Raw genomic sequence first — 23416 nt, forward strand, 5'->3', positions numbered from 1 at the left:
GTTTGCACATTAAGGGACTGGTGGGTGAGTGGTTTTTGTTTCTTTTTTCTTTTATTTTGGACAGATGTATGTTGCTAAAGCTGTGTTTTGTACGGTTTCAAAAGAGCTGACTCGTTATAGACATTTTTTCTTTTTTTTCTTTTTTTTCTTTTTTTTTTTTACAGCAGGGGCTGCAGACTTGAGCTCAAAAACTTTAGGGTTGTCAATTTGTTACACTGGTTTTTAGTCTGCATGTGTTCATGTCCAATTTTTATTCAGTAATAAATGAGTTATGCCACTGAACTGTCTGGTCTTTATTGAACTGGTGCCTGTCACAACTAAATCCTAATGAGCAATATAACAAAGTGTTGTAATAGGAGTGAAAACCATTGATCGGGATTATTATTAAGAGCATGCTATTTCAACTGCCATCTCAAAATGCCTGTTGTAAGAAGAGGCAAAGTTATAGTTACAGCCAAGATGTACTTGATTTGAGTCCTATTTCCCCCCCAGTGTCCAAGTCAGTTTTGCATAAGGTACAGTTTTTAAGAGTATGTTATGACAGCCAGAGGGTGCTGTTGGCCTTATCAAGACTTGCCATATTTGGAGCTGACTCCTGAGACAACTTCATGGTGATGGTTCAGGGGACACATCCACATTGGCTACTCACTGTCTGCCTCCCTGTTCCCAGCATCATTGCTCCATTTCTGGAAACTCTGAGACCAGAATATTGTACTTTTTACTCCACTGCATCAGTTTTAAACCCTTAGTTAACTAGTTGCTTTGTAGATTCAGATGAACACAAAATATGAATGAAGTATATTTTATTTTTAAGTATTAAGATACCCAGCACTATCCAGCTGCAACATCATAGTAAATACATTTATGCATCAATAATTATAAACTCATAATACCAGTATATGATTCTGAATTGAATACCTCTACTTTTGATATTTAACGCGTATTGTGATGCTAATACTGATGTACTTTTACTGGAAGTAAGAGTTTGAATGCAGTACTTTTACTTGTCACATAGTATTCCTACACCGTAGGAATTGCTTCTTGGACTTAAGTACTTCTTCATCCACTGGTGATAACATCTGCCGGAAAGCCCAATGGCATGAGGAACATACACACTGACAACATTGTCAAATGACTTGCATATAGTGACACAGGAAGCCAGTCCACACTCTGCCAGAGCATTAGATAACACTTTCTATGATGTAATTCAGTGCTCACTTGAACTGATTTGTGAAGATGCACTGACAATAACACATCAATGCCTCAATCACGGTGCTCCAGTAAATCTTTCCCTGTTGTAAACAGGTAACAGGGAAGTAAAATATTTCGGGCTTGTTAGTATAGTATGTGGACAAATATGTGAAAAATTTCATACTATAGTGTGTCATCATTTTTTTCATCACAAAAGTCATAGTATCTCATAAATTTGTCATAACGAAAGTCATAGTATAGTATATCATTTTTTCATCAAAAACGTCATAGCATAGTAAGTCATTCTTTTTTCAACAAAAACGTCATAGTATGATATGTTGTTTATTTTTCATCAAAAAAGTCATAGTATAGTATGTCGACATTTTTTGACCAAAACGTCCTAGTATAGTGTGTCTTGAATTTTTCATCAAAAGAGTTATAGTATAGTATGTCGTCATTTTTTCATCAAAAGTATAGTATAGTATATGGTCATTTTTTCATCAAAAAAGTCATAGTATAGTATGTCGTGATTTTTTGATCAAAAAAGTCATAGTATAGTATGCCGTCATTTTTTGATCAAAAAAGTCATAGTATAGTATGTCGTCAATTTTTCATCAAAAAAGTCACAGTATAGTATGTCGATTATTTTTCCTCAAAAAACTCATAGTATAGTATGTTGTTTATTTTTCCTCAAAAAAGTCATAGTATAGTATGTCGTCATTTTTCCATCAAAAACGTCACAGTATAGTATGTTGTTTATTTTTCCTCAAAAAGTCATAGTATAGTATGTCATCATTTTTTTTCATCAAAAAAGTCATACTATAGTATGTTGTCATTTTCTCATCAAAAAAGTCATAGTATAGTATGTCTTGATTTTTCATGAAAAACATCATAGTATAGTATGTTGTTCATTTTTCCTCAAAAAATGTCATAGCCTAGTATGTCGTGATTTTTTTCATCAAAAAAGTCATAGTATAGTATGTTGTCATTTTCTCATGATTTTTTTCATCAAAAACATCATAGTATAATATATGTCAATTTTTCATCAAAAATGTCATAGTATAGTATGTCGTTTATTTTTCCTCAAAAAAGACATAGTATGTCATTTATTTTTCCTCAAAAAAAGTCATAGTATAGTATGTTGTGATTTTTTTCATCAAAAAAGTCATAGTATAGTATGTCGTGATTTTTTTTCATAAAAAAAGTCATAGTATAGTATGTCGTGATTTTTTTCCATAAAAAAAAGTCACAGTATAGTATGTCATCATTTTTTCATCAAAAACATCATAGTATAGTATGTCGTCATTTTTCATCAAAAATGTCATAGTATACTATGTCGTCAATTTTTCATCAAAAAAGTCATAGTATACTATGTCGTGATTTTTTCATCAAAAACGTCATACTATAGTATGTCGTTTATTTTTCCTCAAAAAAAGTCATAGTATAGTATGTTGTTTATTTTTCCTCAAAAAAAGTCATAGCATAGTATGTCGTGATTTTTTTAGTATAGTATGTGGTCATTTTCTTTTCAAAAATATCATAGTATAGTATGTCGACATTTTCTCATGATTTTTTTCATCAAAAACGTCATAGTATACTATGTCGTCAATTTTTCATCAAAAAAGTCATAGTATAGTATGCCGTTTATTTTTCCTCAAAAAAGACATAGTATGTCGTTTATTTTTCCTCAAAAAAGTCATAGTATAGTATGTCGTGATTTTTCATGAAAAACATCATAGTATAGTATGTTGTTCATTTTTCCTCAAAAAATGTCATAGCCTAGTATGTCGTGATTTTTTTCATCAAAAAAGTCATAGTATAGTATGTTGTCATTTTCTCATGATTTTTTTCATCAAAAACATCATAGTATAATATGTCGTCAATTTTTCATCAAAAATGTCATAGTATAGTATGTCGTTTATTTTTCCTCAAAAAAGACATAGTATGTCATTTATTTTTCCTCAAAAAAAGTCATAGTATAGTATGTTGTGATTTTTTTCATCACAAACGTCATAGTATAGTATCTCGTCATTTTTTCATCAAAAATGTCATAGTATAGTAAGTCGTGATTTTTTTTTCATAAAAAGTCATGGTATAGTATCTCGTCATTTTTTCATCAAAAACGTCATAGTATAGTATGTTGTCACTTTTTCATCAAAAATGTCATAGTATAGTAAGTCGTGATTTTTTTTCATAAAAAGTCATGGTATAGTATCTCGTCATTTTTTCATCAAAACGCACATACTATAGTATGTCGTTTATTTTTCCTCAAAAAAAGTCATAGTATAGTATGTTGTTTATTTTTCCTCAAAAAAAGTCATAGCATAGTATGTCGTGATTTTTTTAGTATAGTATGTGGTCATTTTCTTTTCAAAAATATCATAGTATAGTATGTCGACATTTTCTCATGATTTTTTTCATCAAAAACGTCATAGTATACTATGTCGTCAATTTTTCATCAAAAAAGTCATAGTATAGTATGCCGTTTATTTTTCCTCAAAAAAGACATAGTATGTCGTTTATTTTTCCTCAAAAAAGTCATAGTATAGTATGTCGTGATTTTTTTTCATAAAAAAAGTCATAGTATAGTATGTCGTGATTTTTTTTTTCATAAAAAAAGTCACAGTATAGTATGTCATCATTTTTTCATCAAAAACATCATAGTATAGTATGTCGTCATTTTTCATCAAAAATGTCATAGTATACTATGTCGTCAATTTTTCATCAAAAAAGTCATAGTATAGTATGTTGTGATTTTTCATCAAAAACATCATAGTATAGTATGTTGTTCATTTTTCCTCAAAAAATGTCATAGCCTAGTATGTCGTGATTTTTTTTATCAAAAAAGTCATAGTATAGTATGTTGTCATTTTCTCATGATTTTTTTCATCAAAAACATCATAGTATAATATGTCGTCAATTTTTCATCAAAAATGTCATAGTATAGTATGTCGTTTATTTTTCCTCAAAAAAGACATAGTATGTCGTTTATTTTTCCTCAAAAAAAGTCATAGTATAGTATGTCGTGATTTTTTTTCATAAAAAAAGTCATAGTATAGTATGTCGTGATTTTTTTTTCATAAAAAAAAGTCACAGTATAGTATGTCATCATTTTTTCATCAAAAACATCATAGTATAGTATGTCGTCATTTTTCATCAAAAATGTCATAGTATACTGTGTCGTCAATTTTTCATCAAAAAAGTCATAGTATAGTATGTTGTGATTTTTTCATCAAAAACGTCATACTATAGTATGTCATTTATTTTTCCTCAAAAAAAGTCATAGTATAGTATGTTGTTTATTTTTCCTCAAAAAAAGTCATAGCATAGTATGTCGTGATTTTTTTAGTATAGTATGTGGTCATTTTCTTTTCAAAAATATCATAGTATAGTATGTCGACATTTTCTCATGATTTTTTTCATCAAAAACGTCATAGTATACTATGTTGTCAATTTTTCATCAAAAAAGTCATAGTATAGTATGTCGTTTATTTTTCCTCAAAAAAGTCATAGTATAGTATGTCGTTATTTTTCATAAAAAAAAGTCATAGTATAGCATGTCATGATTTTTTTCATCAAAAAAGTCATAGTATAGTATGTCGTGATTTTTTTTCATCAAGAGTTATAGTATAGTATGTTGTCATTTTTTGATCAGAAAAGTCGTAGTATGGTATGTTGTCATTTTTTCATCAAAAACGTCATAGTATAGCATGTCGTGTTTTTTTCATCAAAAAAGTCATAGTATAGTATGTCGTGATTTTTCTTCATCAAAAAAGTCATAGTATGTCGTTTATTTTTCATCAAAAAAGTCATAGTGTAGCATGTCGTGATTTTTTCATAAAAAAAGTCATAATATAGTATGTCGTTTATTTTTCATCAAAAAAGTCATAGTATAGTATGTCGTGATTTTTCTTTATAAAAAAAGTCATAGTATAGTATGTCGTTTATTTTTCATCAAAACAAGTCATAGTGTCGTATGTCTTTAATTTTTCATGAAAAAAGTTATAGTATAGTATGTTGTCATTTTTTCATCAAAAAAGTCATAGTGTAGTATGTTGTCATTTTTTCATCAAAAACGTCATAGTATACTATGTCGTGATTTTTTTTTAATCAAAAAAGTCATGGTATAGTATGTCGTGATTTTTTTTCATAAAATAAGTCAGGATTTCATCCATTTTTTCATCAAAAACGTCATAGTAAAGTATGTTGTCAATTTTTCATAAAAAAAGTCATAGTATAGTATGTCATCATTTTTTCATCACAAACATCATAGCGTAGTATGTCATTTATTTTTCCTCAAAACAAGTCATAGTATAGTATGTCGTCATTTTTTCATCAAAAACATCATAGTATACTATAGTATACTATGACTTTTTGGATGAAAAATTGACAGCATATATGCTGTCAATTTTTCATCCAAAAACGTCATAGTATAGTGACCAAAAACGTCACAGTATAGTATGTTGTTTATTTTTCCTAAAAAAAAGGTCATAGTATAGTATGTCGACATTTTTTGACCAAAAACGTCACAGTATAGTATGTTGTTTATTTTTCCTAAAAAAAACGTCATAGTATAGTATGTTGTTTATTTTTCATCAAAAAAAGTCATAGTATAGTATGTCATCATTTTTTCATCAAAAACATCATAGCATAGTATGTCGTTTATGTTTCCTCAAAAAAAGTCATCGTATAGTATGTTGTCATTTTTTCATCAACAACGTCATGGTATACTATGTCGTCAATTTTTCATCAAAAAAGTCATGGTATAGTATGTCGTGATTTTTTTCATAAAGTAAGTCATAGTATAGTATGTCGTTTATTTTTCATCAAAAAAGTCATAGTGTCGTATGTCGTGATTTTTTCTCAAAAAAAGTCATAGCATAGTATGTTGTTTATTTTTTTCAAAAATGTCATAGTATAGTATGCTGTCAGTTTTTCATGAAACAAGTCATAGTATCGTCAGTTGTCCTTTTTTCAACAAAAACATCATAGTATAGTGTGTCGTCATTTTTTCGTCAAATACGTCATAGTATGGTATGTCATCAATTTTTCATCAAAAACGTCATAGTATAGTATGATGTCAATTTTTCATCAAAAATGTCATAGTATAGTATGTTGTCCATTTTTCATAAAAAAAGTCGTAGTATAGTATGTTGTGATTTTTTCATAAAAAAGTCATAGTGTGTCTTCACTTTTTTCATCAAAAAAGTCATAGTATAGTATGTTGTCAATCTTTCATAAAAAAGTAATTGTATAGTAGGCTATGTCGTAATTTTTTCATCAAAAACGTCATAGTATAGTACGTCATAAAAAAGTGATAAAGTGTCATAGGTATGTCATATAAAAGGGGACAAAAAGTCATCATATATTGCTTCATAACACAAAAATGTCAGAGTATAGTTTGTGAAAATGTGTAAAAATGTCATGATATAGAACATCATAAGATTTTTTTTTAACGAAAAATGTCATAGTATAGTGTGTCATAAAGACTTTTTTCATGAACATGCTTCAATGTTCCAACTAAAACTTTAATAGCTCTAAGAGGTTTGATACTTCCTGCTGTTAGCAGTGAAGAAATGACAGACTTGATGCCCGTAATCAAATATCATACACTCACACTACTTCTTGCCAGAAGTTCCATAATACTTCACACTGAGTCATCCTCTAAAGCTCATGGTTGAGCTGGTCCACCTTTTTTCCATTCCTGCGCAACAAATCTGTCTCTTGGAGTGCTTTTGAATGCTTGAAATGAGAACATAATGGCAGTTTGGGAATGTCAAGTAATGTGCTCTGCCAGCCTCAGTTCAGCTGATGTGTGAAACTGGTTTCTGGATCACAACCATCATGACAGACCGACTGTGGGAGAGAGATCCAATCTGAAGGGTGTGGAGTTGGAGAAAGCTTTTTGGATTGAACGAATAGCACCAAACTACATACACGGAGGAAGGAATGCTTTGGTTTAATCTGAGGGCATATGGAATAATTTTAGTAATTTTAGTATACTGCTGCCAGTGTTTGTGTGTTTGCATCCTCCCAGGAGAGCACTGAGGCAACAGATAGAAGCTTTTGGCCTCAGGATCACTATCATTGTGGGCAACGCTCAGTGAGTCAGCCCAGTAAGTGAATTCAACTGGACAAATTAGCTAAAGCTGGTCTCGCATAGAAACAATCCCGTCTCTGTTCAAATCAATTTCCTCCTTTCTTCTTGTGACGATCCAGGAAACCATTATTCAATTTCTTTGATTATCTTATTTGTAGTTCTTTTTTACTTCAAGTGATCAAACCCAGACTTGAGACATTTCACTGTTAAAGATTTAATGTATAATTCTGTCAGGAAAAAAAGAAAAGAAGACAGTGTCAGACATGCAAAAGGTGCAACAAGCAAATATACAATCCATAACGATAGCAGTTTAACTGTACATAAAAAACATCATTCAGTTGTTTGTAGTATTATTTCATAGCTATATAAACACAATGGAAAAAGCAAAGGGAAGACAGAAGTCACATTCTTTGTTCAGTAGTCGTTCAAGACATCACTGAAGTGTTATTACAGCGCTGGTAAAAAATAAATATTGACCTTATATCAAAAATCAAACACAAAATCAAATGTAATTTAACGACACTCTAAAGTAAAAAGTTAAAGCCTTTTCCTATGATTCTTTACACGAGGCTGATAATTATGTTCAGAAGTCGTTTTATACATTCAGAAACTTTAACACTCATCATCTTCACATATACAGTGTGTGTTTGTTGAGATCTACAGCAGTTTCCATCTTGATATCTACTTTCTAAACTGTAAATGTAAAATCTCATTGTGCTTTAACGTAGCGAAAATAATAACTCACTACTCTCCAGTGTGACGAACATTAGATAGATAGATAGATAGATAGATAGATAGATAGATGCTACAGTTATCTATCCCTCAGTCTATTTACACAGCTGCCTACAAATGTATTTCATTACGAGGAAAGTACCCTAAAACAATTGCTCATTTTGGCTGTAACACGCCCCCCCCCCCAAGGCTTGGAAACTAGACCCACATGGCAGGGTGAAGGTGGAGAGCATTCACATTGTTACTGTACATTGTAACTTTGACATTCATATGATCAGACATTCACTTCAAACACCAAGGAATCAACACTGTGCAACTGAAAAGGCTAAAGTCAGCTTCATGGTACATTTAGAGTGAAGAGTAAAGGACTTTCTGAACCTCACTGACGGGTGGCAGTGGACTTAACGTTTGCTCGCCAGCAGCTGCAGTCAAGTAATATGTGTGTGAAAGTGTAGTATAGGTTAGCACATATACTTTTGTTTGTTTCAGCCCAGAAAGGTAGGAATTTTCCGCAAGACAAATTAAGGAATTGTCAGTAAGTTTGAAAATCCTGGTGTCTGTGAAATGATAATGTCTGACATTTGACAACTTTGTTTGCTTTTGGACAAATGAAAAAAGGGCAACCATGGTTGGCTTAATGTGAGATGTCTGATTTCACTATTCGAGTCTGCATCCATGCTGATGGCACTGTGAAGCTATACTTAAAGGAATAGCTCATTTTTCATAACTGCTTATCCTGTTAAGGGTCGTGGGGGGACTGGAGCCTATCCCAGCTGACACTGGGTGAAGGGTGGGGTACACCCTGGGCAGGTCACCAGACAATCACAGGGCTGACACATAGAGACAGACAACCATTCACACTCATGGACAATTTAGAGTCACCAATTAACCTGCATGTCTTTGGACTGTGGGAGGAAGCTGGAGTACCCGGAGAAAACTCAAACTGACAAGGCGAGAACATGCAAGTTTCACACAGAAGGGCTCCCCCACCCTTGGATTCGAACCGTCTTGCTGTGAAGCAACAATGCTAACCACTGTACCACTATGCCGCCTACAGGAATAGTTCACCCCCCAAATGACCACTTGTGTATCAATTACTCACCCTGTCTTATGTTGAATTTTGTGAATCCAAAAATGGGGAAAAAAGTCTTGATAAATTAAAGTCATTTGGGTCCACATTTAATGACAGCAAAACAAACTCTCACATAACTCTTGTAGTATAATCCAAGTCTCAATTAACACTAAACACAAAGGCCAGCTAAGGTTGATGGTCATAAACCAAACTATAGGACAAGTTGAAATTTTAACCCGATGATGACACTGAATTAAAACTTAAAGGAGCATCAAATGATATTTACGATATTATCCTCAGAGGGACATGAATGCTTGTACTGAATCTGACGAGAATAGTTGTTGAGACGTTTCACTCAAAACCACAAATGTCAACCTGATGGTGGCACTAGAGGAGAAATCATGGGGTCAGCAAAGTCAATGAATGACTCTACAAAATCTAAATCCAATAGTTGTTGAGCTATTTCAGCCTGGACCAACGTGATGGACACACCAACAGGAAGACTGACATAACCATCCCCAGAGCCACACCACTAGCAAGCCTAAAAAAAGTCATCTTTTGCAGTTATTGTGAGAAATCCCCCTGACTTTGGGGTGCATAGCCAGCTGTGTATGTGGGTCATAAAAAAAAAGAAAGAAAAGGAAAGGGGGAGGGGGACACAATCAAAATGTGAAGGAGAGGCATGATGTAAATAATATTATGTGTCAGCAGATGCAGGTCAGCTCTGCCATGCAGGGGGTGAGGCACAGGGACAGCAAAAAGTACAAACAGTGGTAACATGACCCGCTGGGAAAGGCAGTGTTATGACTGCAAGTACACAGCTGACAGGGTTTTAGCTTTACGACAAGGTAACACCAAAGAAAATGCCCTTGTCTGTCACACGAGTTAAGATTAAGGCCACCTTAAAGTATTCCGAACAGTGCGTTTTATGTAATTAACCAAAGCCAAAAGCATTTGATACCACAGAGGAGAGCAACGCTTCCACCTGTGGGCAGACCCACACCTCACATGTGGATCCAGATAAAGATCAAAATCAGACATCATACGAAATAATTGATTTGCCACAGCCGACCGTGAATGTTTGTCTGGTGCAGGCAGTCAGAGCTTAACTGGGTCAACATGTTTGTCATTTGCTTCCTGGCTAGTGAGGAACATAAGGGAGTAAGACTGCTCCATATTCATCCGTACCACTACAGACTGGTTTTACCAGTGGAAAGTTGTAAAAAGGTAGAAACTGAGACTCTTCTTTGAGTCCACTGAAATCAGAGGAAAAACTGGAGGTTAAAATGTTAACAGTCAGATGCTCACTTCCACTGTAAACTCACAAGCTTTTAAACTCTGACCTCTGGAAAGAAGGTTGCGATTGCTGCACATCACCTTCAGTCTCTCGCTGTCTAAACAAAAACCTTCACTGAATCATCGATCGAAATTAAATCAGTATGACTGGACTGGCATGGTCTCGAAATCCACAAGGAAACCTCTAATTTATTTCACTGTTTTCTTAGAACTCTGTTGCCCAAACTTTACTATTGAGCAACAGTTGAGCTCCTCGTAAAACACGGAGGGAATTGTTGCAGACGTTTCTTGTTCGGAAAGCCAAAAATAGCCTGGTCCATACAGTACTTAGATTGCAACAGAACAGAAATCTGACCACTGCACTAACTCTTAGGGGACTTGCTTCATAAGTTACTTTAGTACAAGAGCAGAAACAGAAAATAGGATCTGAATGTTTTTTCTTTAAACAAGGCATTCTTATATGTTGGATGGAAAATTTCTGATTTTTAAATAGCTCAACTTGAGCTGTTGCAGACTGACTGGAGGAAAATAGATTTGTTAGTGATGAAAAATAGAGAATAAATCAAAAACACAAAAAAATACTTGACACAAATTAGTTTAAAATGTTGGATAAATTATGTATATCCATATTTTACATGAAAAAAATATGTATATTAAATAAACAGTTACACATTTTAGGAAGCATGCTTTTTCGCTTTCTTGCTAATGATGATGACAACATTGTAGTCATGTCCGTTAAATGTCTATTAAAGAAATATGAAGCTAGCGAGCTGATTAGCACATTTGAGCATAAAGGCTGGAATAGCTGGAAACAGCAAGCTTGGCTCTGTCCAAAGGTCATTAAGTTTTGGGAGGCTTTTACATCAGGGACCTGAGCCCGGATCTGAGTTCACTTGACAACAAAGTCCAGTTTGTTTAATTGGTGTGAACACTGAGAACCATATTCAGGCACATACCCAGGCATAGTACATTGATCCATGCCTGAGTCTTCTTGAGTAGGTGGTCTGGAGTATGGTTCATGTGTACTTGGGTACAGATTGCAACAGGTGTGAAAACAGCTATTTCACCCATGTAGCAGTTTATGAGTAAAGTTGCACAGGCATTTCTCAACCCCGCCAATCTCCTCCTAAATCTACATATGCCAGCAGCATGCGCTGAACTGCACTGCACAGCCATGGGTGATAATGTAGGAAGGGAGAGGATCGTTCTGGTACTTGATACGGATAATTATACCTAATATGAAAATGTCTTTGTGCGGGACTGTTTCTTGGTTAGGAGCAGTGACATCCCGAAATCTTGCAGTCACCATGGGGTTGCCTGGCAACCAGTAGATACCCCAGGAAGTCACCGCACCTGGCCAAGACATAGTCCCACAACACCTGAAAAACCCTAGACTCACAAGTCAGTCTTTAGACGCTTCGCTTAACTAAAGACTGATGACTTTCTCCCTGATTTTGTGTTTAGATGGGTGGATACAATTTCAGAGTTTAAAAAAACTCCCTACATTGCAGAACCAATAGTAAATCCGCAGGGCGGTCCTTCGGTGGCTCGCTGAACTCTTGTGCTCGTAAACATAGTCCAACTGTGTTAAAAGTTAAAACAAAGTCGCTGTAAGTCCTTCATTTCCACAATCATGTGGACTGAGCACATGTTTGATAAAACGGAGTTAAATCTCTCAGCATCCATTTTCAAGCTCTCTGTGTGTTTGTGTCCTTGCAGACGAGAAAAGGGGGAGCGCACGTTTCCGGGAGGGCGTGTCCTTTTCAAAAATGCAAGAGGCGTTGCTTTGTTGCCGGCCGTTTTCTCTGGTGTGTTAATCACACTTTAGAAAGGAGTGTCCCCAGACTATCAGAAGGCGGAGCTCTCTGATTATCTGGTGGCGAGACTAGAAAAACCCCAACTTGTCATGTTTACCAGCAGCAACAGAGTTGTTTCCAGCCACGATAACGTTGTTACCTGCTGCAACAGCATTGGCAGGTATTGTTTTCACTTTGTGAGTCATCATGAAGAAGTTTAGTCCTGGAGACACCTATTGTAGTGGGAACTACCACGGAAACCTTTGTGAGTACTTTTTCAGGTGTTTATATGTCTGTCTGTCAAAAATATTGTCACTGTGATAACGTCACAACCACGCAACCATGCCTCCAAGAAACCTTACAGCCGTGCAGTAGAGAGAGATCACATCTTCAAGAAGGTCTTGGGCCGGTCGTTGCTGTGTTCACACCTGCCCAAACAAACTGCACTTAGGAGGCAAACTAACTTGAGTTCATCTGTACTGAATCAAACAGGGCAGATGAGAAAGCACCCTTAGAGGTGCTCGTATGAGGCTTTTGTTACCTTTGGACAGAGCCAGACTGGCTGTTTCCCCTCATTTCCAGTCTTTATGCTAAGCTAAGCTAAGCTAACCAATGTCTGGCTGTAGCTTCATATTTAGAGCACAGACGTTAGAATGATATCAGTCTTCCTATCTCACTCTTGGCAAAAAGTGAAAACATGCATCTCCCAAAATGTTGAACTCTTCCTTTAAGACTTCATCATACACTCTCTCACACACAGATACAGACACACACAACCACACACACACAGTTTCAGGATTGAATGCCCTTCCCATCTGCTGTCCATTAGGCTCCTCTTCATCATCCTTCCTTCCTTTCAAGAGAATCTGTTCAGTCTCATTATTGCTTCAAGTCCTTATGAGGTCGGAGCTTCTATGAAGTCTTTATTGCTAAATACTACTCTGGCCTCAAATTCATCTCAATCATCATGCACCATTAAACCCAGAAATCCCAAGTTTCCACAGATGCTGGTTTTGTTTGGTTGTTGAAGCTCGCAGTCATGTCTGGGCTCGAGCGGAGGAAGTTGAAAGTTCCGCGCTGTATGATCCAGTCAGGTGAAACTTCAGTCTTTAACACTTATGTACTGTAACACACATTTATGATGGTCCACAGCTGTAGATGGATCACGAGTCCATGGTGTAACCATCCTTCATTCTGGTTGGATACACACCATACAGCCTTTTATTGCTGGTTTATTTCAAGTCTTTAAAAAAAATACTGCATGAGTTTTTGTTTGTTTCTGACAGGCGTTGTATGCTCCCAATGACAGATATAAAGTTATGCTACTGGCAGTGGATGTTGTTGTGTACAGCTAAACAAAATAGTACTCAGCATAGTGTGTAGTAACATCACACAGTGTTTGTGTATGCATGAGTTTGCAATAGTCCGCACATGTACAGTATGTGTCCTCGTCAGCTGACTGTGTTGCCGTTGCTCTCACAGGTAGGTGGTCGCCTCTCTGTTCTCCCTCTCTCTGGCCTGAGCCACAGCCACGTTGATGCACTGCAGCCACTCCTCAGCATGTTTCTCATCCTGAGCTTTCAGCACGTATGTCTTGCTGTCAGTGAAGATCTCAAAGGCTCGTGGCAGACCGCGATCACGCCGCTTCTTGGCTACCACCTATGGAGAAACAATAAGAAAGATGAGAAAGAGACTTCTGCTGTCTGGGAAGAGATGCTGCTGTCGTTTTTGAAATGGATATGACTTGGTTTTATGTAGCCTGCTTCTTTCTAGTAATTGTTGTAGTATTTGGGGATGTGCCTTCCTAAATCGTATAAAATCTGATTGAGGAAAATGTAGACCATCCACAAAGGACACTGTAACAGGAACAGATGATATTAAATTGACAACAAATTAACCTCCTTTAAAGATTAAAAGGAGGTAAATCACCAATAATGCAAAAACATGTGATCAGTGGTGACGATTGACGGGTTTTGGCAGCAGGTTTTTGAGAGATGATCACAATATAACTCCTCACCTTGACACTCTGGACCTTGCTCAGCTCAATAGGGATGTCATCCAGTTCGTCTTTCTGTGGGGAGGACAGACAATGAGAGAAGTCAAAACCATCTTGTAAAAATTCTCAAAAAAATTCCAAATATGTCAGTGTTGGATATTATGTATTTTGATTATCATTACTGATACATAAACATTTAAGCACCATTTTAATGCTGATGTTGGTTGACATGGAGGACATTTTAGCTTTTCTATATACTGTTAGATTTTTGTCATCCTATGTAATGTCTGATATTTTATAAGATTATTTTATGTTTATGTTATGAAGTAAAGTACAAGTACCTCAAATTTGTATTCAAGTACAGAAAAGCAGTAGAGTTGTATGATTTTTGTAGCTTGATGTGATTTTTTTGTTTAAATAAACCACTCTTCAGCCATGTTAAAAGGGTCTTTGTGCATTTTAAGCATATCAATATGTCTCCATACCACAATGTCAGGGGTAGCCTCCTGTTTTCAGCATCACAATACTGTGTCACAGTGTTTCACATGTGTGTGTGCTACCTCAGAACAAACCATTCACAGGATGAACAATTACACTTTGTTCTGCTGCTTTTCCAGGACAGGAAATTAAATTCTCCAGCTCTGCTGCACAGCACATCTCTGTTTCTTTGAGTGTCTCATTTTGAACGTGTGTGTGTGTTTGTGAGCATGAGGAGGTGTAGTTGTGTGTGTATTGCACCACAGCCATGTCTTTTGACTCCATCGTTAGTTATGTGGTTATAACCACATAACCAGAGCTTGATGCAACACTCATGGCAACTGCCCACATCCTTTCTGTAGTTTGTGTGTGTGTGTGTGTGTGTGTGTTTGGGAGAGACTTGTTCACAGTTTTACCCCCCGGCTGGCTGTGCTGAGGGTCTGATGTTTCCCACAGACGATTCATGTCAGTGGATTCATGAAGTGATTCAACTGGACATGTGATTGATATTAGCCATGTGGCCTATGAAAAACGATACCCTAAAGAGAAAGTCCGTCAAGCTGTTGTCTCATAATACTAAAATAATGACTTAGAACATCAATCAAACACACCTCATCTCAACTTTTTCTTTTGCTATGATTTTGTACCTTAAATATGTAACGAATTAATTCTTTCATTGCATTTGACAGCTTGTATTTTGGGGTACAGTGGTGCTGGTATGAAGCCAAAGACTTGAGATTATTATTCATTCATTCATTCATTATTATTCATATGTGCACATATTCATATTTGTACTTTGTAAATACATGATATGCCGGATTTTGGAACTCACAAAATGACCATTTGTATATATAACCTACCCACCCCAGGTTACGCTGAAGTCATGGCGAAAACTTGAACTTACTCACATGCCTCCATGATGAACGAAGAATCCAAAAACAGGGAAAATTCTTGAGGAATTGGAGGAAAAGGGGACTGCGTTTACTAACAGCAAAGCTATATGAAAACATCTGTTTACAACCTCTTACGCAACTCGTGCACAACATGCACTGTTGCCAAAACATTATATTTAAAGCTCTTCTGCATATGAGTAACAAGCAAGGACAAGTATGTGCATTTGAACTCCGCTCGTGCATTCCACTGAGCAGGGTTCAAATGCACGTGCTTGCCTTGGCGTGCTCTCGTCCATGCATGAGACCGTTTACACCTAAGTGTTTTAAGTAGTGAGGTTTTGTAGCTAAAATGCATGTGTTTGGGAAGTACTGAGAATACATCTGGATAAACTAGACTTGGTTATACTGCACGAGTTGTGTGGGAGTTTTATAAAAAGAGGTTTTGATGTACGTTTTACTGTTGTTAAACTCGGCCCCCCTTTTACTCCAATTCATCAAGAATTTTCTCCATTTTTGTATTCCTTGTTCACCATGAAGGCACGCAGGAAAGACCAAGATTTCTTCCCCAAATCAACGTGACACAGGGTGAGTAATAGCTGTACAATGATCATTTTGTGGGTGAAGTCTTCCTTTAGGGAGGAAACTGAGGATGAAGTGGAAGACACAGGGCAGTAAGCTGTAATATGGAGAGAATTGGTATTCTTCTCAGATAATTTGACTCACTTGGAAATACATGCATCAATTTGAATACCAGAGTGAGATACAACACTTAGCTTTGTGTGGTTTTGGGGAATTTTTCAAACCTCTCACTGTGTCAAAGCTGCTCAACCAATCACTGTGGAGAAAACAACACAATTTTTTTTGGATCTTAATCTCACTCTCCATTTGGGAAAAGCTCTTTCACAACATACCAACCACCTCCAGAACGCGCTGGCAAAGATGGACCGAGTTCTGAGAACAAAGACGCAAAACCTTTCCAATCTGTGGCTTCTGCGAAAAGAGAGGAATCCATTACCATCTGGCTAGGAGCACAAAGACTATTGTTAGGAGTCTTAAAAAAAAAAGAGAGAGCTCAACTCTACTTCTGCATTTCAACCACCAGAGAATACCCCACTGTTTCCAGATACTCCACTGAGATGTCGTGCCTCGTGCTAGTTTTTGGGGTTGATTGTATAAACATGTTCTAAAATCCAGAGGACACCCAATCTCCTGTTGGCTGTGGAAATTATTTCAATTATAATTAATTGTTCCACTCTGCCATAAACCCAAATATAAGCACGGCTACACACAGGTGTAGTTAAACTTCCCAATAAATCTGATTTTCTCACGAACCGAGCTGACTGACAATATTTTTCTTCCGTCAGCTGGATAAAATCAAACTTAACCTTATTTTTTAGCAAACGTTTTCAGACCTCTGACCTCAGCAGATTTTTCATTGTGCTGCTTTCACTCTGTGTTTTGATTAAACAAACTTTCCCTTTGCACAATAACTCCGATCTGTGACCTCAGCCTTTGCTCGACCCTTACAGTAAGTCTCAAGCAAACTCGGGGAAGTTGGAGTAAAAACTTTGTTGTTGCAACCCGGAGGAAAATCTCCTCACCTTTGCTCGGATAAAATTGGTCTCTCTCTCACTTGTGCACACGTACTGCACGAGGCAGCACCTCCTGCTCTGTTTGCTACTTGTGCGTAATGATATCTGCTTCGAGTTATAGTGGGTGAGAGTGACTCATGTTGTTGCAGCATCATGATTTGGCCTTGGGAATCCCCCAAGAGTCCAAACCGGGGCCAAAGTTTGTTACACTCGGATTCACCAGATGCTCCTGAGGGACAGTTGAGCTTATCACGAGATGAGATTTCCACTGTTTCATACAGAGTTTCATCATGATTCAAACGACACGGAACAGGGAAACATTAATGAAGATTTTCTGTGTGAGAGGCCAGAGACGGTGTGCATGTGTGATGAGGGTTCACTTTCACTGGCTACGTACTGATTTGCCTCTCCGGAAGAGTAGCTGGTTTCCTGCCAAGGTGAAGTAGCGGGTTTTCCAGCGCTTGATGAACTTCCAGCGGACCTGCTTCTCCTTCAGCTTCCCCTCGATGAGAGGCTGTCCCTCCTGGTTCACGACTAGGGGGCAATACAGGCACAGAAGGACAGACGGGGGAGAAACAAAAAAAGAAATAGAAAAAGAGACAGAAAGAATATAGATTAGTATTACCTTATGTTTTTCGCACATTTACTTTACATTACAGCAGACCATCAGTGGATTGATCTGGAGGTCTGCCACTTTGATGCATTCATGAGCTGGTGGGAAAATCTTACATCTGAGACCTGAGTCAGCTATTGAACAACCCTGTTTTCATGAGCTACGCTGCCAGAGACTCTAGCCCAAACCATAAACAATATGTAAAAATTCTGGTTGTGAAATAAATAATGTGGCATGTTTTGCAACCAACCAGTTACCAGCCAGTTTCAGGCCTCTGCATGTTGATTTTTACACCACAGGGCAGGCCAGATCCAACCCACAAGGCTATTTCATAAGACCCCCTACAAGTTTAGAATTCATTATTACATCTGCCTCACAAATTTCAATTTTTTTTCAATGTTTTTCCTATTTGGATTCTTTTTTACAGCAATAAATTATTTTTCTAGCAATTATTATGTATAAATTACCTAATTCTGGACAATGTCACTGGCATTACTCTGCTAGACATGTAGATAAATACGATTCAGTGTGGAGTATGGTTTAAATTTATGTTTACTTTAACGTTTGTCAAAAATCACCACCAAGTGTTTAAATGCACCCTGCCAGGAATGAGCAACCTGGCTTATGGCCTGTGAGTAATTTATGTCTGAGAGTCCTGCCATAGAGAAATGAATGAAAACCAATGGCTGCATTAAAGAAATGAGGAATGTAGGTTTTGGACATGTGCTGGTAGTGACGTAAAGTACATGAGTATATATACAGTACTAGCCAGAAGCACCCATAAGACATCAACTGACCTTTCACTAAGCCCCGCCCCTTTATGACGATCCAACAAGTTGTCAGAGTAAGCATGGAGCCCACACTGTAACTAACTGCACTCCCTGAAGAAATATTATCATATATTTGGAGAAATGAAACAGTGATTCCAGAGAGAAGCAAACAGAGGGGTCTCCAGTCTGTGTTTGAAGGATATATCCAGGATGTCAAACTGACTCAGCAGCAACAACAGGTTAAAAAGACAAAGATAGTTAGAAGCTAAAGCCGAACTATAGGCTACAGATCACAGTGTAAAAGTGAACCACCACATCACTGCTGATCGCCACACAAGACAATGAATATAAAGGGAAACTTTGCTGATATTGAACCAGCTGTGTCGCATCGCAGTGTGTGCAGATGAATGGTGTTCTTCGCCCCTGTGCTGCTGCCAGTCAAACAACATTCATCTGCACACACTGTGATGACACACAGCTGGTTGAATATCAGCAAAGTTTCCCTGCTTCCCTTCACTGGTTCCTGTACAGCAGGGTCGGCCTTTTTTTCACTGTTATAATCATTAAAAAGCAAAAGCAGCATGTGTATACATTCAGTAGGCTATACCTTCAGTAGCTAGCTAGCTAACCCTACACTTTTCAGGGTCTGATTTTGGTTTTGGAACAGGGAAGAAACATATATCTTTTTCCAGCCTCTCCAGGTAACGAGTATCATTAATACACGACGTGCCCCAGACACCACATTTAGCTCCAAATCCACAATACCAGCCTGAAAATGAAGGAAATCTGAAACGACTGCATTAGAGTCAATGGAGCACAGCTGTGTTGTTGTCAGACCCTGGTCTGAGCCGGGCCAATGCTATGATATGATTTGCCAGTCTGTTGCCGGGGGCAGGACTTAGCAAAGGGTCAATTGCGATGTGAGTAAAGGCACTAAATGTGGGGAAACCTGCAGGTCTTTAAGGTCACAAAGCACCTGCCCGCTTCATGCCCCCCCCCCAATAGCTTTCTCCAAAAAGTAAACTTAAGTTAAGCATTTGTGCATCTAAAGCACTTCGGAGCCGCCGTGCTGATCTGAGACTTACAAAATTAATTCTGTTCTGGTCTCAGTTTCCTTTACTTTTATTCATTCCTGTTTCTATAGCTCTTAGTTGTAAAGCATTTTAAATCTTATTTGCATGAAACTGTGGGACACAAACAAACTTGAACTTATCAACTTCCAGTCCACATTAATGAATTGCTGAGTTTAAATCAACAAAAGCATTTTGTCTCACTCGTGTGTGTGTGTGTGTGATCAGATCGAGGGGAACTCCCACAAAGTGAAGTCTGGACTGGTCTGATTGGAAACACTCACCCACATCAACCTCCTGCACTGAGTTGGATCAAGTGGCGATTTGAGTGTGTGTGTGTGTGTGTGTGTGTGTGTGTGTGTGTGTATAATTGCATCTATCACTGTGTTTTTGTAAATGGGTGTTTTGCTTGCATACAAATGTATCTGCTTATTTTGTTCTAACATGAAGAAACTGTGTCAATCAAAGTGACCACAGATTAATTTCCAGTAACTGATTGTGTGACTCGAGAGACTGCGATCCCCAGACCAGACCACAGACACATTTGGGCTGGTTCACTTCTGGTGACAGTACACCAGGACTTCAGATGCTGACCACCAAACAGAGCCATTCTTTGTATCCACGACCATGAGTAAAGCAGTGGAGAGATTACTGCGATCTGATTAGAGAGTGTGTGAATGTGTGGGAATGCTGTAAAGATGATTCACAGAGGTGCCTGACGCCAAACAAGACAAACCATCAAAGGTCATCTGTTTCACATCATTGTAAATCAAATACCTTTCAGTTTGTTGACAGATGGCCAAACTAAATTGTTACAGCATTATAAAGACATTACTGTAGGGTCGGAGAAGTTTTTATGGGAATTTAATAGCATGTTTTCATAATTTATAGACTGATGAATCGATTACTTCTAAATAAATCAATATAGATAAACACTACACTTTCTTTAAGAGGATCAGACCATTTTTTGTTTGTTTATTGGGCAAATAAAGCCAAAATTATCTTAAATATTGTTATAGGTAAATGACATTTTTCTCCTTCTTTTGTGGGTGAATTGACTGTTTAGTTTTAGAGACAGCAGTAGCGCATCCATAAATCTAACAGTAGTTACATTTACAGCTGTGACTAAGACTGATGAGTGTTTAGTATTTGTACACTTTCTAAATTTCACTGATGATTTTGTGGGATGCCAATCACCTGAGTAAAACCTTCACATTCTTTCCAAATTATCAGTCTGTGTGTGTCATCTGCACCTTGACTTCCTGTCGGCCTGTTTAGACAAACCGTCTGTGTCACCTGACAAATATTTCTGTTATATTTGGGGTGTAGAAATAAACTTGTCAGGTGCATAAATCACAGTGCCCCACGCCGTCTCTTTGCTTTGATGCAGACACCTGGAAAGTGATCCCTGGATTTGTCGTCGGCCTCAGGGCAAGCACTTGAGTTCACCTCGTCTGAGACAGGCTGATGTCAAACGAGACCCGGACACAGATGACACACATGCACGCACCGGGTCACAAACAAATCTGCTGAGTTTTGGATTCAGTCAGATCCCAGTGTGTTGTGTTTCTGCTGAATTCACGCTTCTGTTTAGATCTGTCCACATGTGGTCAGATCACCTGTGACACATTTTTTTCTAAATCTAAATAATGCCTCTCTATCAGTGTCTCCTGTGCTCCATTTTGAGCTTCATGGAAGTGACTGACAGGATTTCAAAATTGTGACAGGAGTCAAGCGTCCAACCAAAGTCATTCCCAGAAACAGCTGTCCCTCCAAACCAGCCTAATTACGCCCTCAAGCCCAAATATGAAAATGTCTTATCCGTATTTGTCACTATGTTTACTCTGTTGTTATGTAGTATGGTTGCACTTGTGTATTAATGTGCCTGTAATCTGGTGTTTTTTGGCTTTTGTGAGAACAGTGTGAGATGTGTCGTGAAAGAAAACTATGGGTTTAAACCACACTTGACAGTGCACTTACTCACCCTTGTTAACTATCAAAGTTAGGAAAAAATGTGGTTGTAAACAAGTAAATTCCCCCACCCCTCCAACCCCCACCCCCACATACACCCTCCTCTCATGTTAAATGTCAAGTTTCAGACTTCCATAAGTCATTACCAAAAGAAAAACTGCATCTTGTAACATGTCTAGCTCTGTGAAAACAAAAACAAAATGTTAAATCAAAGTTTGACTGCCAGGGGCCGTCACGTAGCAACTCCTCTACTATAAATATGATGAAATGGTTACATGTGATTAACAAGGTATTACACTTTATCCTTCATGACCACAACCTTTCCTGATGATATTACCAGAATATCTAACAGCACCCTTGAGAAGCGCTCTCTGAAATCACTTCCGTGCAGTTCAAGCCTCCATCTGTGGTAATGACACTCACTTAAGCTCTGGCACAGCGTGATAAAGTTCCTCTTAAGCCAGGGAATCTCCTGAATTTGCAACATAATTCCTGGAGGTGAGAACTTCTGTCCAGCGTGTCTTCACTGATTGATGGTAAAATGATGGAGGGTCTGTCTTGGGGTTTTCCATTTTTCTTTCCTTTTGGCAAACAGGGGATCTGTCTTCCAGACATGAGTGAATGTGTGCGCAAATCCACATGTAGAGGCATGAGGGAGTGCATGTGCACATGTTTAAGTGTATGCACGTTTCTGAATGCTTAAATTCCAAGGTCCAGTGTAGGACTAAAGGGGATATATTGGCAAAACTGGAATAAAATACAATGAGTATGTTTTCTTTGTGTATAATCACCTGAAAATAAGAGTTGGGTTGCGTTTTTGTTACCTTAAGCAACCTACATTTCCACCGAACAGTACGGTTCAGTTCAGTTTGGTACCTTTTTTGTCTGATTCCACTGTGAAAAGTTGTGGATGGAACCAATGGAACCGTTCCGTATCGTCTCCATTTTTGGTCCCCCCTCTGTTGGGGTACCTAGCACACAGATCTGGTACTAAAAGGTGGAGCTGTGAACACTGCAGTCTGTTGATTGGTCAATAGAGGATGGTCACTCTGCTCAGGGCTGGTTTTGAGGCTCATGTAACCACTGTTCATACTGTGGAGAGTTTTATTGACTGTGACAAGGTGGAGTCTGAGAGATCCCCATGTTGCACTGCCATGTTTCTACAGTGGCCCAGAATGGACGCGATGAGAGTGTCGCAAAACGCAGATTTTTTTGTATGTAAAACTGCTTTATATTGTGGTTTTACCAGTTTAAATCACCAGGTCCATTTGTTTTGGAGAGGATCAGACCTCTGTGGATAATTCAGTTATCAAGCTATCAGAGAAAATCCGTGAGCACACATTTGCAAATGTTGGGCAAGAGGATAGTCTGCAATGTGCTGGACAGGGTAGAAAAAACACTGATTTGTGACGTTAAACTGCTTTATTCAGTTTTAACCACCTGGTTCATTTGTTTTAAGGAGGAAGAGACCTCTGCGGATAATTTGGCTACCGGTAAAAACCTCCCAATCAGCAAACACTGAAGGAATTCTAACCAGTAGAAGTCTGAGCAGGCTGCATTCGGCAATCATCACCGCTAGATGCCACTAAATTTCCCTAAATCTTACACACTAGACCTTTAAGGCAATTATTGTCTTGTTTCTGGTGGTTTCACACAAACCACTTAACTCTGTTGTAAGTTTGGTGATTAGGTGACGGCATGTAGGAGCCATCCAAGTAAAAATACTCACCAGTGCCAGAAACAGCAGAAGAGAATGAGGTACATGTCTAACCTGCGTACCTTTTTCTGGCATGTACAAACACACACACATACACACAACCCTGCTCATTACCACTTACTTCAAAGGC

At 37.6% G+C, this 23416-nt stretch overlaps 1 protein-coding gene across 4 annotated transcripts in view; it reads right to left on the bottom strand.

The window, feature by feature from the left end:
- Positions 1 to 7498: 7498 nt before the first annotated feature.
- Positions 7499 to 23416, bottom strand: part of veph1 (ventricular zone expressed PH domain-containing 1) — a 124430-nt gene continuing 108512 nt past the window's right edge. For 3 of the 4 annotated variants that reach the window (XM_049576197.1, XM_049576195.1, XM_049576196.1), the window contains 3 exons: positions 17543 to 17679; positions 14205 to 14258; positions 7499 to 13846 (listed from right to left, as the gene is read on the bottom strand). In XM_049576197.1, the coding sequence (XP_049432154.1) occupies positions 13664 to 13846; positions 14205 to 14258; positions 17543 to 17679 (374 nt within the window). In that variant the 3' untranslated portion in view covers positions 7499 to 13663. The other variant, XM_049576198.1, reaches the window with a different exon arrangement.

Source organism: Epinephelus fuscoguttatus, linkage group LG5, assembly GCF_011397635.1.
Source record: "Epinephelus fuscoguttatus linkage group LG5, E.fuscoguttatus.final_Chr_v1".
NCBI classification, from domain to species: Eukaryota; Metazoa; Chordata; class Actinopteri; order Perciformes; family Serranidae; genus Epinephelus; species Epinephelus fuscoguttatus.